At 44.1% G+C, this 14,698-nt stretch overlaps 1 protein-coding gene across 4 annotated transcripts in view; it reads right to left on the bottom strand.

The window, feature by feature from the left end:
• Positions 1 to 14,698, bottom strand: part of RHOT1 (ras homolog family member T1) — a 68,649-nt gene that overhangs the window by 38,948 nt on the left and 15,003 nt on the right. For all 4 annotated transcript variants that reach the window (XM_041001551.1, XM_041001553.1, XM_041001552.1 and 1 more), the window contains exons 2-6: positions 12,008 to 12,066; positions 8,085 to 8,166; positions 6,743 to 6,786; positions 5,425 to 5,478; positions 5,238 to 5,290 (exon numbers count right to left, since the gene is read on the bottom strand). In XM_041001551.1, the coding sequence (XP_040857485.1) occupies positions 5,238 to 5,290; positions 5,425 to 5,478; positions 6,743 to 6,786; positions 8,085 to 8,166; positions 12,008 to 12,066 (292 nt within the window). The remainder of the gene's footprint in view (positions 1 to 5,237; positions 5,291 to 5,424; positions 5,479 to 6,742; positions 6,787 to 8,084; positions 8,167 to 12,007; positions 12,067 to 14,698) is intronic.

The raw sequence follows: 14,698 nt of genomic DNA, 5'->3' as shown, positions 1-14,698 counted from the left end.
CCAGTTTCCTGCTAATGCACCAAAGAAAGCAGAGGAATATGGTCCAAGTGTTCAGGTCCCTGTCACCCATGTGGGAGACTCAACTGTAGTCTGTGGCTGCTGGACGCCAGTCTGGCTCAAAACTACGTACTGTAAGAAACTGGGAAATGAACCAAGCCATCTCCTCCCTCTTTTTTGTCATTCTCTTTTGAAAATAAATAGATATTTTAAAAAGACTTAAAAAATAAAGACTAACTATTTGGAAGAACAAACAAAAGTATGATAGGTTGGAAAGGCTTGAGGGAAGACAGAAATGAAATGAAACACAAGAGTACTTCAAAACGTTCATGGGAAAAAGGAATTAAAAGATTTTATGTTAATTTTGGTGCAAGTTTTTTAAAATCTATAATTTTTTCATGATACACATTAATAAACTTAAAAAAAAATGATTTGTCTATTTAAAAGGCTGATTAGAGGCCAGAACTGTGGCACAGCACATTAAGCCACTGCTTGTTCCAATCCAGCTCCCCATTCATCAGCCTGAGAAATCAGCAGAAGGTGATTGGTGCTCAGGCCCTGCACCAATGCAGGAGATCCAGCAGATCCAAATGAAGCTCCTGCCTCTTGGTTTCAGCCAGGCCTAGCCCCAGCTGCTGCAGGCATTTGGGAAGTGAACCAGGGGATGAAAGACTGATCTCTCTCTCTCTCCCCTACTCTCTCTTTTTCCGTAACTCTACCTTCGGGGGGTAGGGGGGAGGCAGAATGACAGAGAAAGAGTGACAGAAACATAGATTTTTTTTTAAATTTGCTGTTTTACTCCCCAAGTGGTGGCAACAGCCAAGGCTGGATCAAGTTAACCAGGAGCTTGGCAGTCAATAATCTAGGAATCCAACAAGGGTGGTCACAATCCAAACAGTCAGGCCATCTTTACTTGCCTCCCCAGGCACACGAGCAGGGAACTGGCTGGGACTTAAACCAGTACTGCAAGATAGGATGCTGATAACACAGGGACTGCTTTAACTCACTGCACCACAATTCCAGCCCCTATCTTTTAAAGATCCTGTTCATGTATAGGTTGCAAAAAAAATTGTGCACCAAAATAACTGTTTTTGGATGTTCCACAAACATCTTGAAGTACTCTGGTACAAAGGTTTTTGGCTAGTCAAAATGAATCGAACTTTCAAAGCAGAAGTGATTGAGAGGTTTTTGTCTTCCTTTTTTTCTTGGTAGCAGGTAGGGAATAAAGGATTTTGTTTCAGACAAATTAAATCTGTCAGGCACACGGGGAGAGCTCAGTGTGGCATGAAAGAGGATCAGCCTGCATGATAGCTGGCATCTATGAATCGTGCAAGAAACCTTATAGGGAAAACAAATCATCCTGTTGGGACCACAGGATCTAACAAAAACACAAGCAGTTAGTTTATTCTCTTTGTGGAACTGTTACGATTTAAAAGACTGACCTACTAAACAACCCACAGATGAATTCCTATCAGAGCCAGGAGGATTTCCAAAAATGCAGTGGTGTGCATCAGAAATTTACTGATTCTAAAGTTTGAGGTTGGGAAGAAAGAATATATTAAAAAAAAAAAAAAAAGATTTACTTTACTTATTTATTTGAAAGGTGGAGAAGGAGACACAAACAGAAACCTTGATCCATTGGTTCATTCCCCAAATGTCTACCTTAGCCAGACCTAGCCAAGGCCAAAGGCAGGAACTCGGAACTCCATACAGGTCTTTCACTTTGGCTATCATCTGCTGTGTCCCAGGCACACTTGCAGGAAGCTGGATGGGAAGCAGAGCAGGAGCAGCCTTGAACTGCATTGCAACACCCACCCCGACCTGCAGAGCCTTTCTAAAGCACCTCAGGAGATAGCGATGAGCACCTCCAATGAAGAGCCACTGTGGCGGTGGTCTAAGAAAGTCTTAAGGAAAAGACTTTTATATAATAAATGTAAACAAAGGTGAGAGATACAGTGGAAAGGTAACCATATAAAAACAATTTTTAAATAAATCACCTTAGAAACAGTCAAAACATGAAAAATAAGTATACTCATCTGAAGGAGGCAAAGGGCAACTAAAACACGTGTAAGCTGGCCACAATACGGCATTAGGGTGTCCGGGCTTGACTCCCAGCTCTGGCTCCTGACAGCGGCTTCCTACTAAAGCAGACCAGGGGATGCTGTGACAGTGGGTGAAGCTGCTGACGCCCAAGTGGGAGCGCTAGGTTGAGTTTCTGGGCCCTGGCTGCTGAAGGCATTTAGGGTATAAACCACAGATAACAGCTCTCTGTCACCCTCTTTGCCTCTCAAACTAGAAATAAGTATCTTTGTGACATTAAAGAAAGGAAAAAACCCAGGTCAGTGTTGTGGAACAAGTGGTAACAAAGGTATGTATCCTACATCAAAAGCCCAGTTTGAGTCCCAGCAGAGAATCAGCAGGTGGGGTGAGTGGGGTGTGTTTGTTTCTGACTTCAAAGAAATGAATGTTTTAAAAGGGAGTGGAGAGGAGGAGGAAAACACAAAAGTTCAAGGATAGGCTAATGCATGACAGAAATTTTTACGCCTGAGAATGCTCAATTAGGTCTTCAAGTGCCAAAATCCATTTCCACATGATAATAAAAGTATGGACAAACTAACCACAACATTTTAGGAAGCAATGATAGCAAAGCCAAAATTGTGTAATGCAGTGGCCCCAGCTGATGTTTGATACATGCTGGAAAAGCAACTTCTCTAGAGTCACTGCTACAAATGGTGCAGACAGAGGCAACAAGTGGGTGTTGGGTCCTACAAGCCAGCCCTAGCCAATACAACCAGCTACAACGAGGGACGCACCCGTTGTCTGTACTGTCCATTTCTGTAACCGCCCTTGAAACATGACAGTCAGAGGGACTGAAACTTTAGTTATTTTCAACCAAAGTTAAATTTCCAAAACTGACTGGAGGTTGTTACACTGGACAGCACAGAATTAGAGGGTCAATCTCTCCTTTCTACGTTGTCACTAAGTCTCCATAAAGTTTAAAACCATAATAAAGAGAAGTCATCAGAGCTGTAAGGAATAAGACAAGCATCTCAGCCACAAGTTTCCTTTTCATAAATACACATTACAGAGGAGTCAACAACCAAATGCATGCATATAAAACCAGATTCTTGGAGTTTCACGACACAAAATACTTGAATTAAAAACCTAAAGAGCTGTATGATATATGCACATTAGTCTGATTTTTAACCTTTTTTTTTTTAAAGATTACTTCATATATTTTTTTTTAATTTGAAAATTAGGAAGCAAAGTCAGAGAAAGAGGTTTTCTATCTGTTGGTTCATTTCCCAGCGGCTACCAAGGCCAGATTTGGGCTGGTCCAAAGCTGGGAACCAGGAGCTTCTGCCAGGTCTTCCAGATATGTGCAAGAGCCCAAGGACTTGAAACATTTTCCACTGCTTTCCCAGGGATGTTAGCAGGGAGCTAAATCCAAAGTAGAGCAGACAGGACTTGAACCAGCATTACTATGGGACAAGCAGGGCCACAGCAGAGGCTTAGCTGGTTACGCCATGGCACTGGCCCCCAACCTTTTTTCCCCCGGAAGGGTAGAGCTGCAGAGAGTGAAATACGAACATCTTCCATCTGCCGGTTCGCTCCCCAAATGCTTGCAATGGCTAAGGCTGGGCCACTGACCTCTGAGCTGCCCAGGGGGTCCTGGGACCCAAGGACTAGGATATGCTCCACTGCTCTCCCTGGCCTATCAGCAGGGAACTGGATCCAAACTGGAACAGCCAGCACATGAGGTGATGGCCGTGAGATGGCAGTATTGCAGATGTGTCTTAACCTGTTAAAACTATAATGTCTGCCACATTTAAAAAGAATCAAATGCTTAATAAACAATTTATGTCCATCAAATGGTATTTCAAGGCAAATTTTTTGTTTTCATTTTGACTTAAAACTTAAAACATTTATGTCAAAAATATTCTGCTCACAATAGTACAGAATGCATATTCTCTCATCTTTTTCCCATCACACCTGTATCTTTCCAAGGATTACAAATATACTTGCCTGCAGGTATTACTAAGACCTCCAAAGTGCTCTACAGAACTCATGAACACTAACATACACATTATTTCATTGTATTCTCAACATAACCACATAGACAGAAGCCTCAGTCCACTTACAGATGAGGAATCTACGAAGCCAGCGGGCCCAAAAAGAGGGCCCAGCACAAAAGCCTAGTGCCTAATTTCCTCACTCTGCATGTGCTGGGATCCCATTCAGGCACAGGTTCTAATCCTGGCAGCTCCACTTCCCATCCAGCTCCCTGCTTGTGGCCTGGGAAAGCAGTTAAGGACAGCCCAAAGCCTTGGGACCCTGTACCCATGTGGGAGACCCAGAAGAAGCTCCTGGCTTCAGATTGGCTCAGCTCTGGCTGTTATGGCAACTTGGGGAGTGAACCAGCAGACAGGAGATCTCTCTGTGCTTCCTCACTGTTCATCTGCATTTCCAATAAAAATAATTAAAAAAAAAAAAAAACCTCAAAAAGATTTCAAAAGTTGTTCATCGGGCCCAACACGGTGGGCTATTGGCTAAAAGTCCGCGCCTCGAATGAGCCAGGTTCACTTACGGACACCGGTTCTAATCTCAGTGCCTCCACTTCCCATCCAGCTCCCTGCTTGTGGCCTGGGGAAGCAGCTGAGGACAGCTCAAAGCTTTTGGACTCAGCACCTGTGTGGGAGACCTGGAAGAGGCTCCTGGCTCCTGGCTTTGGATCAGTTCAGCTCCTGCTGTTGCTGCCACTTAGGGAGTAAATTGACAGAAGATCTTCCTCTCTGGCTCTCCTCCTCTCTGCATATCTTTCTTTCCAATAAAAATAAATACATCTTAAAAAAAAAGTTGTCCATCTCCCCTGGGGCCTGTGCTCTTCCACACACCACACTGTGAGGGTATCTGAGGAGAGGGCACACACAGCACCAGGCGCAAAATACATTTTAAAGATGACTTTTCAGCACAAGATTATCAAAATATTTCATCTGTCTGCAATAATGAATCATAATATCAGAACTCTGTTTCTTGTTTTGCCCTCAAATATATCTGCTCAAATGATTTCCCCGCAAAGAAGGTGTGTGCGGGCGGATGAACAGTGGCGGTACGCCCATGCGCACGGCCAGTGGAGCAGGACACGTGAACTGTGAGGCTAAGGGAAGGCTTACAGTCACCGCACTTTTTCTGCACATTGGAGTTTTCTAACACAAAGGTTGAGAGGAATAAAAAAATACCTGCTGTCTTTGTCAGTCCTTTCATTTATAAGAGGAATCCATCGACTCGTTACCTAAAATGAAAATTAAGAAGAACTAAGCCATGATGCAGATCTTCCTTACACCCATCAAATTCAAAACTGAGGGTCGACGTTGACAGTAGCCCAGTAAAACTTAGACATAGAGGAGCAAAGTCGCAGAGGCATACCTTATCAATAGAATGTTTGTTGTTAACAGCATACACTATGCAGATGACATTAGCCTAGAAGAAAAGTTCACAAATTAATGGCATTTAAAATCATCCTTGTTTGAGAGGCAGAAAGGGGAAGGAAGGAGGGGAGGACACAGAGAAAAGGAGGACAGAGAAGTATACTAATTGCAGGTATGGACTGCCTCTAACGGGAAGGGTCAGGAAGCATTTCCCACACAGATGGCAGGACTCATGACTGTTGATACAACAGGTCTCCAAGCCTTCACTGCCAGGAAGCTGCAATCAGGAGCCAAGCTCTGAAACCAGCTACTACCACGTGGCATGAAGACATCTTAATGTTAGGCTGACTGCAGCCTGTAACAACATATTGTTTAAGAGTATTTGTGTAGGGTCTGGCGCAGTAGCCTAGTGGCTAAAGTCCTCGCCTTGCACATGTTGGGATCCCATATGGATGCCAGTTGGAAACCCAGTGGCCCTATTTCCCATCCTGCTCCCTGCCTATGGCCTGGGAAAGCAGTCAAGCACAGTCCAAAGCCTTGGGACCCTGCACCAGTGTGGGAGACCCAGAGGAGGCTCCTGGCTTCTGGTCAGTTTAGCTGCTGCTATTGTGGCCACGTGGGTAGTGAATCAGCATATGGAGGATTTTCTCTCCTCCTTGTGTATTTGCCTTTCCAATAAGAATTAGTCTTTAGATAAACAAGCAAGCAAACAAATGAAGTATTTATGTATCTGAAAGGCAGAGAGTGAGATGTCATCTGGATGGTTTCATCCCCAAATGTCTGCGCTAGCCGGCCACGTCACAGCCAACCTGCACCAGCCATGTCGGTGGCCAAAGTCCAGCGGCGTGAGTTCCCAGCCGGTGCTTCCCACAGTGCACAGCTCTGCTGCTGGGGCCGGCTGGGGAGAGCATCAGCAGACGGAAGAGCTTTCTTTTTCTCTCCTCTCAGTAAATCTGACTTCTGAATTTAAAAAACCCAGACACTGCAATATGGGATGCAGCAATTTCAAGGGGATTCTTCTTATTTTTTATTTATTTATTTGAAATAAAGAACTCCCATCCCCTGGCCGATCAATGCCCCCCCCCCCCGCATTTTAAAATAAAAAATAGAAACAGGGCATATAATGACTAGGTACGTAACACATTAGAAATCAGGTTGCCTGCAAGAAAACATTTCCTGACTAACAAAAACACTCTATTCAACCTAAACTTATGCTCAAATTCATCAACAACAAGAAAGATTGGGAAATTCCTACTGAGTGAAATGGAATGGAAAAGTCAGAACGGCCATTCTTGTTTGCACAAGAAGAAACTCACCTGTGATATTTCCTGATGCAGCTGTTCATCGCTCTGCTCTGTCTCTACAAATGATAAAAAGCCAATGTTTCTGATTCCAGACACTTCCATTAGCAATGACTAGCCGAGCTATGTAGCACCCAGCATACATCCCCGAAGAGGACATGGCCTAGCGCCTGACACGGGCAAGGTGAGCAGGAAAAACTCAACCACAGCGAGGAGGCTCCCCAGCAGTGCAGGGCGAGCCTCCTGCAGCACACCGCCAGCAGACAGCAAGGGCACTGTGGGATCAGTGAGACCAGCATCTGATCCAGAGCTGGAAAGGGGCAGGCAAAAGGGATCTGAAACCTAAGCTGAAGAATCAGAAGCTCAGACAAAGAGCCCGTACACAGAGGGTCAATAAGGCTAGCTTGGAATCTGGGTGATACACCTTAAGATCTAGACGGCAGGTAGCAGTAACAACAGGAAGGGCCCAAAAGGGTAACTAGAGCACAATAAAGAATGAAGAACTCCCTCTGTAACACATACACAGATCTCTGGCTAGAACAGAGTTCCATGGCTGAATACTCCTGCAACCATACAGAGGATATGCATGACTACGGGCCATGAGGAAGCAATGAAATGAGCACAGCAATTAATGACATAGCAATCTAGATCACTCAGCTTACATGGCCTCCCCTAAAAATGGCTGCTTCTGACATGCACACTTACGACTTCAATACTGAATACAACTCACTATGTTTTTAGTATCTTCCTACATGTTGAATAATCAGTGAATGAAGACTTCAATTCTAATACTAAAAGAAATCTATTATGTAATTACACATACAGAGCAAGAAAATTTCTGTAAGTAAAACTGGTCGTGATTCCAAACACTGCTATCCAACAATGCAAGCCACACAGGTCACTGCTATTTTCTGGCAGCTACCTTAAGAATGGAAAAGAGAAAAGTTCAGCATGCACTCAACAGAAGATTAATGAGATACTTTACCATGCTAAGTCTCCCACATTGTTTCATTTCACACAATACATTTCATGTGTTCAATGATCTAAGTCAGGGGTGGGGAACTCTATTTTTTTTTACCATGTATTATTTGGGTATTTATAATAAGAATGGCAGGCCACATAAAATTATCAAAATAAAAATGAATCTACTACAGATTAACTGAATTTTGAGTTCTCCTGCAGTCACCCGCATGCCTACCTCCCGAGGGGCCTAGGCCTTGCTCACGTTGTTACTGTGGAAGTCTGACCTCCCCGCCGCCACCTACTTCCTTTACGGCTCCCAGGCGATAATGCCTTCCTCTGAGCAAAAGGGAAAAAAATTCACCCTACAGTTTCACCTACAAGAATCGCTGCTTACCTGAGTAATCCACAATGTGTGTTGGAACTCTCTCAGGGGTGACATCAGCTGGAATGGTGATTTCCTCAGCCCGGGGAGGAACCTTCATTTGCAAAGGTTAGAGAAAGGAAACTCAATCAATCAAACTTTTCAATATGTAAATGTATTTATATTAGCCCCTTTGGTTCATACCTATCCTTCTAAAAGTGTGCACTCTACATCTAAATGGTTGGCTTTGTACTTTACTACGGATGCAAATATACATTAACATCACACAGCAGAGTGTCATGTGCTGTCACAGGGTGGGCTAAGCTGCCACTGACATTCCTCATCCCTCACTAAAGTGTCTGTTGAGCCCCCTCCACTTTTTAAAAATATATATATTTTTATTGCAAAGTCAGATATACAGAGAGGAGATAGGAGGATCCGCCATCCACTGATTCACTCCATCAGTGGCCACAATGGCTGGAGCTACACTGATCTGAAGCCAGGAGCCTCTTCTGGGTCTCCCCACACGAGTGCAGTGTACCAAGGCTTTGGGCCATCCTTGACTGCTTTCCCAGGCCACAAGCAGGGAGCTGGATGGGAAGCAGGGCTGCTGGGATTAGAACCTGTGCCTATATGGGATCCCGCCATGTTCAAGACAAGGACTTTAGCCACTAGGCTACTTTGCTGGGCCCACCACTCTGTTTCTGATTCAGCTTCCTGCTAAGGTGTGTGAGAAGGTGGAGGAAGTCGGCCCAAATACTTGGGCCCTGGTAACCTGTGTGGCAAACAAGGACTGAGCTCCTGGTTCCTGCCTTTGCCAGGCCCACATCTGGCCACTGTGGCCATTTGTAGAATGAACAAACGGACAGGAGATTTTTCTCTATGTCTCTGTCACTCAACCTAGAAAAATTTAAAAATTAAGAAGAAAACTGAATACATTTTTTTTCCAAAAAAAAAAAAAGTTCATTTCTGTTTGTATGGGTTACAGGCCGTATCAAGGATTCCTCAGGTCTGGTGTAGTCTGAAGCAAGTCTCTGTTTTTTTTTTTTTTAAAGAGTTATTTATTTATTGGAAAGTCAGATATACAGAGAGGAAGATCCTATGTCCGATGATTCACTCCCCAAGTGACCGCAATGGCTGATGCTATGCCAGTCCGAAGCCAGGATCCAGGAACTTCTTCCAGGTCTCCCACATGGGTGCAGGGTCCCAAGGCTTTGGGCTATCCTCGACTGCTTTCCCAGGCCACAAGCAGGGAGCTGGATGGGAAATGGAGCTGCCAAAATTAGAACCAGCGCCCATATGGGATCCCGGGGTGTTCAAGGTGAGGATTTAGCTGCTAGGCCACGCCGCTGGGCCCTGAAACAAGTCTTAAAAGTAGTTTAGGGGCCGGCATAGTGCAACAGTGTGCTAATCCCCCAGCTGTGGCACCAGCGTTCCATACGGGTGTCTGCTCAAGTCCCAGCTGCCTCACTTCTGATCCAACTCTCTGCTAATGGCCTGGAACAAGCAGCGGAAGACAGTCCAAGGGCTTGGGCGCCTGCACCCACGGGGAAGACCCAGAAAAAGCTCCTGGGTGCAAGTTTCAGATCAGCCCAGCTCTGACTGTTACAGTCATTTGGGGAGCAAACCAGCAGATGGAAGAGCACCCTTTTTGTCTCTCCCTCTCTCGCTGTAACTCTTTCAAATAAAAGAAACATTTTTGGCATTGCAAAATTATATTTTTAAAACACAATATTTACATTCTGTCTTGTGGAAAGTTTAAAACGATTTGCAAGTGTGGAAACTAAATAATCCAAAACAAATTATTAAAACACATTTCTAATGATTCTAACTTTTAGTCAGACTGCATTTTTTTTCCTAATTTTTATTTTTAAATTTAATTTTATTTCTTTGAAAGTTAGAGGGACAGACAGATATCTCATCCTCTGCTTCACTGCCCAAGCAGCCACAAGAGCCAGAGCAGGTCCGTGCCAGTGAGAAGCCAGGAACGTCATCTAAGTGTCACACCTGAGTGGCAGGAGTGTACTCCCCCCCACCCGCTCCAACACGCATGCCAGCAGGAGCCAGACAGGACCGAACCCAGGCACTCTGGTTACAGAACGCAAGTCGTCCAAGCACTATGGTAATCTCCTGGCCAAATGCTTGTCCTTGTATGACTTTTTTAAAACATGTATTTATGTTTATTGCAAAGTCACGTTTACAGAGAAGAGAGACTGAGAGAAAGATCTGTCCACTGATTCACTCCCCAAGTAGCAGCAAAGACTTGTGCTGCGCTGATCCAAAGCCAGGAACCAGGAGCCTCTTCTGGGTCTCCCACAAGGGTGCAGGGTCCCAAGGGTTTGGGCCATCCTCAACTGCTTTCCTAGGCCACAAGCAAGCAGCTGGATGGAAGTGGAGGAGCAGGGCTTAGAACTGGTGCCCATATGGGATCCTGGTGCATGCAAAGCTGCTAGGCTATTGATTTTTCAGCTGCTAGGCTATTGATTTTTAATTAATCAAAAACACCTTACAAACAAAGAGTTCTAAAACAATTCAAAACCAAGTTAAACTATCACTGAACTTGCAGGAATTACACTCTGAGTGATTACAAATTATGTTACTGATTCTCCAGAAACAACATGTGAAAATACACCTCATCTCTTCAGTAAATACTTTAACTTTCTAATAAATTAAGACAGGGATTAGTCGAGTGGGAGGAGACATAGGAGGAGCAAAAGCAACAGTGAATGGCCACATGGCGGTTGTTAATGTTGAGTACGCGTGATAGATCAAATTCCAGTTGGAATAATGAAAATATGAGGATATTCCTATCTAAACAAAAGCAACAAAATGAAAACTACGAACTGTGACACTATACCACAAGAAAGAGACAAAAGAAATAATTTTTATCACGCTGCACTGAACCCATTTTGCGTCACAATATCCTAACCCACACAATAGTGTGGCCAACAGCTCCTCACACTGGAACTTCCAAAATAAAAATAAATAATCAATCATAATCAAACCACCTTATTTTGGGTGGCACTTCGCTGTTATTAAGCTTATCTTATTTAAGACCAACAGAAAGCCTTTGTGGTGGGAAAAAAGTGGAACAAATTAGCTTCTTCATTTGCACAGTGAGGTAAGCTGATAATAAAAGAGGTTTTCAAATATTTATGTCAAAAATCTAGGCTGACAGGGCCCGGCGCGACAGAGTTGTGGTTTAAGGTCCTCACCTTGAACGCACTGGGATCCCATATTGGCGCCAGTTCTAATCCCAGCAGTCCCGCTTCCCATCCAGCTCCCTGCTTGTGGCCTGGGAAAGCAGTCGAGGACAGCTCAAAGCCTTGGGACCCTGCACCCTTGTGGGAGACCCAGAGGAGCTCCTGGCTTCGGATTGGCTCAGCTCCAGATGTTGTGCCCACTTGGGGAGTAAACCATTGGATGGAAGATCTTTCTCCCTGTCTCTCCTCTCTGTTTATCAGCCTTTCCAATAAAAAATAAATAAATCTTAAAAAAACCTAGGCTGACAGAAATGCTTCAAAGACTCCGGGGTGTCAGGTGGAGGGCTGTGGGCTGTGGGGATCCATACCTTTCATCCTCAATGACCTCATGAAATCTTCGTCATCTCTTTTGTTTTGATCTTATGAATAACATTCTAATTTTTTTAAAGGGTTATAGCTTTGATGAAATCTCTATTCTTTTAAGCTCCCATTTAACAGACCAGACAACTAAGGCACAGTGATACAAACTACCCAGACAAGGACCCAAGTACACAATGCAAAGGGCCTAGTTGAACCTGGGTCTTGCTTGTTTTCCCAGAGATTTCAGCTATCAACTAAAATGCATGTAAATATACAAAAATCACAGCTATGCAAAAGGAAACAAGTGAAAATAAAACAAGAGTTTACTATGTTTTAACCTAATTGTAATAAACTAAAAAGTGTCTAGTATGGAAAGTAAAGCACAGTATTTACCTCTTCTGGAAATTCTTCACTGACCAGAGACATAATCAGTGATGTCTTCCCAACTCTAGCTGTGAAAATAAACATTATTATTTTAATAAAATGGTTAGGTTCCACATAAGCTCAAATTTAAAAACAAAGAGGGAAGTCTATTATTTGTTGGCTAAAATCCAAACTTAGTATACTATTAAATGTATAAGCTGATGTGAGGTAGGCACTGGCATCACATCTGGGCGCTGGTTCGAGTCCCAACTGCTCCAACCCAACAGTTCTAACCCACTCCCTGCTAATGCGCCTGGAAAAGCAGTAGACGATGGCCCCAAGCCTGCGACCCCATGCACATGTGGGAGACCCAGCAGAGCTCCAAGCTTCTGGCTTCAGAACAGCACATGTGGCAAGTGAACCACAGGATGGAAGATTTCTGTCTCTGTAAATCAAACCTTTCAAAACAATGTTGCTTTTAACAAATATCAAAATACATATATTTAATGGTTACCATTAGTCCTGTGGTTAGGAAATCTATGTTCTACACCAAATGATGTGGGTTCAGCTTCCCAGTTGTAGCTGCCTTGTGGCTTTCAATCTGGTAGTCCATATGATGGCTAAAGGGACTGGGCTCCTGGCACCCACGTGGGAGGCCAGGATCGGGTCCCCAGCTCCCGTGTTAGCCTTGCCTCAGGACCCATCCCACATCTCAAATAAATAAGTAAATAATACTTGAAAAAACTAAAATCTCCTAGAACACACCACACTGACCACTACATGTTACCAGATTTCCCCCTATACATATATTAATTTATAATAATTTATAACGACGGAATCACAGTGCTAATATTATTTTACAATCTTCTTCTATCACTAATTGTCCATTTGGACAGTATACCAAGTAGATACATGAAAATCTGCTGGGAAAGCAGAAAGGATGGTTATTATTTAATGAGCACAAAGTCTTCTCAGAGGGTTCATGAAAAGTTTTACGTGCAGATAATAGTGATGGTTACATAACACTGTGAATGCAGTAAAAATCCCAGAATTATACACTTGAAGTATAGTTAAATATTAAATTTTCTATATATTCTACCTAAAGTTTTAAAAACAGAAGGAATAAACGCATTTTATACTAACACTTTTTTTTTAAAGACTTATTTATTCTATGGAAAGGCAGATGTACAGAGAGGAGGAGAGACAGAGAGGAAGATCTTCAATCCGATGATTCACTCCCCAAGTGACCGCAACAGCAGGTGCTGCGCCGATCCAAAGCCAGGATCCAGGAACTTCTTTCTGGCTTTCCAACACAGATGCAGGGTCCCAAGGCTTTGGGCTGTCCTCGACTGCTTTCCCAGGTCACAAGCAGGGAGCTGGATGGGAAGTGGAGCTGCCAGGATAAGAACTGGCACCCATATGGGACCCCGGAGCGTCCAAGGCCAGGACCTTAAGTATGACGCTATCGCACTGGACCCTACTAGCACTTTTTGATGTTACTAAAAGACATTTGTGCATATGTACCTATATACACTCTACTGACATACATTCATGGGAGATGAAATACACCTGCCAAAATAAGGAATATACGTTTTTATTTCTATTTTTAAAAAAATAGAGAGGGCTTGCCTGGCATAACGGCTTGACTGGCTAACACTCTCCTTTCAAATGCCAGGATCCCATATGGACACCAGTTGCTCCACTTCCCATCCGGCTTCCTGGATGGAATGATGTTGCCCTGTTTGTCTTCCCAGCTAGTTCTTTTATACCCACGCACCATGCCCCAGCTCCTCCCCAGAGGCAAGCATCTGAATTTGTCTGGGAATCTGAGAAGGGCCCAAGCCACGCTGTATGCAGCTGCTGCCAGATTTCTACATTCTGAGTTCAACACGCAGGATGGACAATCACCTCTCTCCTACACGGCCCCACCCCCTGGCTGCCTCACCCACTGGTGACTAGGCTCATCATGTGTTTGGGCATACTCGCACCACAAAGCAGCCTGCATTTCTGGCCTGCTTCCTCCTTCCCAACGTGGTTCCATCTGAGAAATTAGACTACCATTTCTAAAATAACACCCTGGGGACTGGCATTTGGCCTAGCAGTTCAGAAGCTGGTTGGAGCTCCCTGCCTGTGGCCTAGGAAAGCAGTCGAGGACAGCCCAAAGCCTTGGAATCCTGCACCCACATGGGAGACCCGGAAGAGCTCCTGGCTCCTGGCTTTGGATCAGCGCAGCACTGGCCATTGCGGTCACTTGGGGAGTGAATCATTGGATGGAAGATCTTCCTCTCTGTCTCTCCTCCTCCTCTCTGTATATCTGACTTCGTACTAAAAATAAATAAATATTAAAAATAAATAAATAAATCTTAAAAAAAGAACTTATTCGAGGGCCCAGTGCAGTGCCCTAGCATTTAAAAGTCCTTGCCTTGAACGCACTGGGATCCCACAAAGGCACCCGTTCTAATCCCAGCAGCTCCACTTCCCATCCAGCTCCCTGCTTGTTGCCTGGGAAAGCAGTCGAGGACGGCCCAAATCACTGGGACCCTGCACCCGCGTGGGAGACCTGGAAGAAGCTCCAGGTTCCTTGCTTCAAATTAACCTAGCTCGAGCAGGTTGTGGCCACTTGGGGAGTGAACCAACAGACGGAAGATCTTGCTCTCTGTCTCTCCTCCTATCTATAAATCTGACTTTACAATAAAAATAAATAAATTTTTAAAAAGTGCC

Source organism: Ochotona curzoniae, unplaced genomic scaffold (genome assembly GCF_017591425.1).
Source record: "Ochotona curzoniae isolate NIBS_2020 unplaced genomic scaffold, NIBS_Ocur_1.0 scaffold_2453, whole genome shotgun sequence".
NCBI lineage: Eukaryota > Metazoa > Chordata > Mammalia > Lagomorpha > Ochotonidae > Ochotona > Ochotona curzoniae.
The sequence above is the reverse complement of the archived record's forward strand: the minus strand, read 5'-3'. Positions and strand labels throughout refer to the sequence as shown.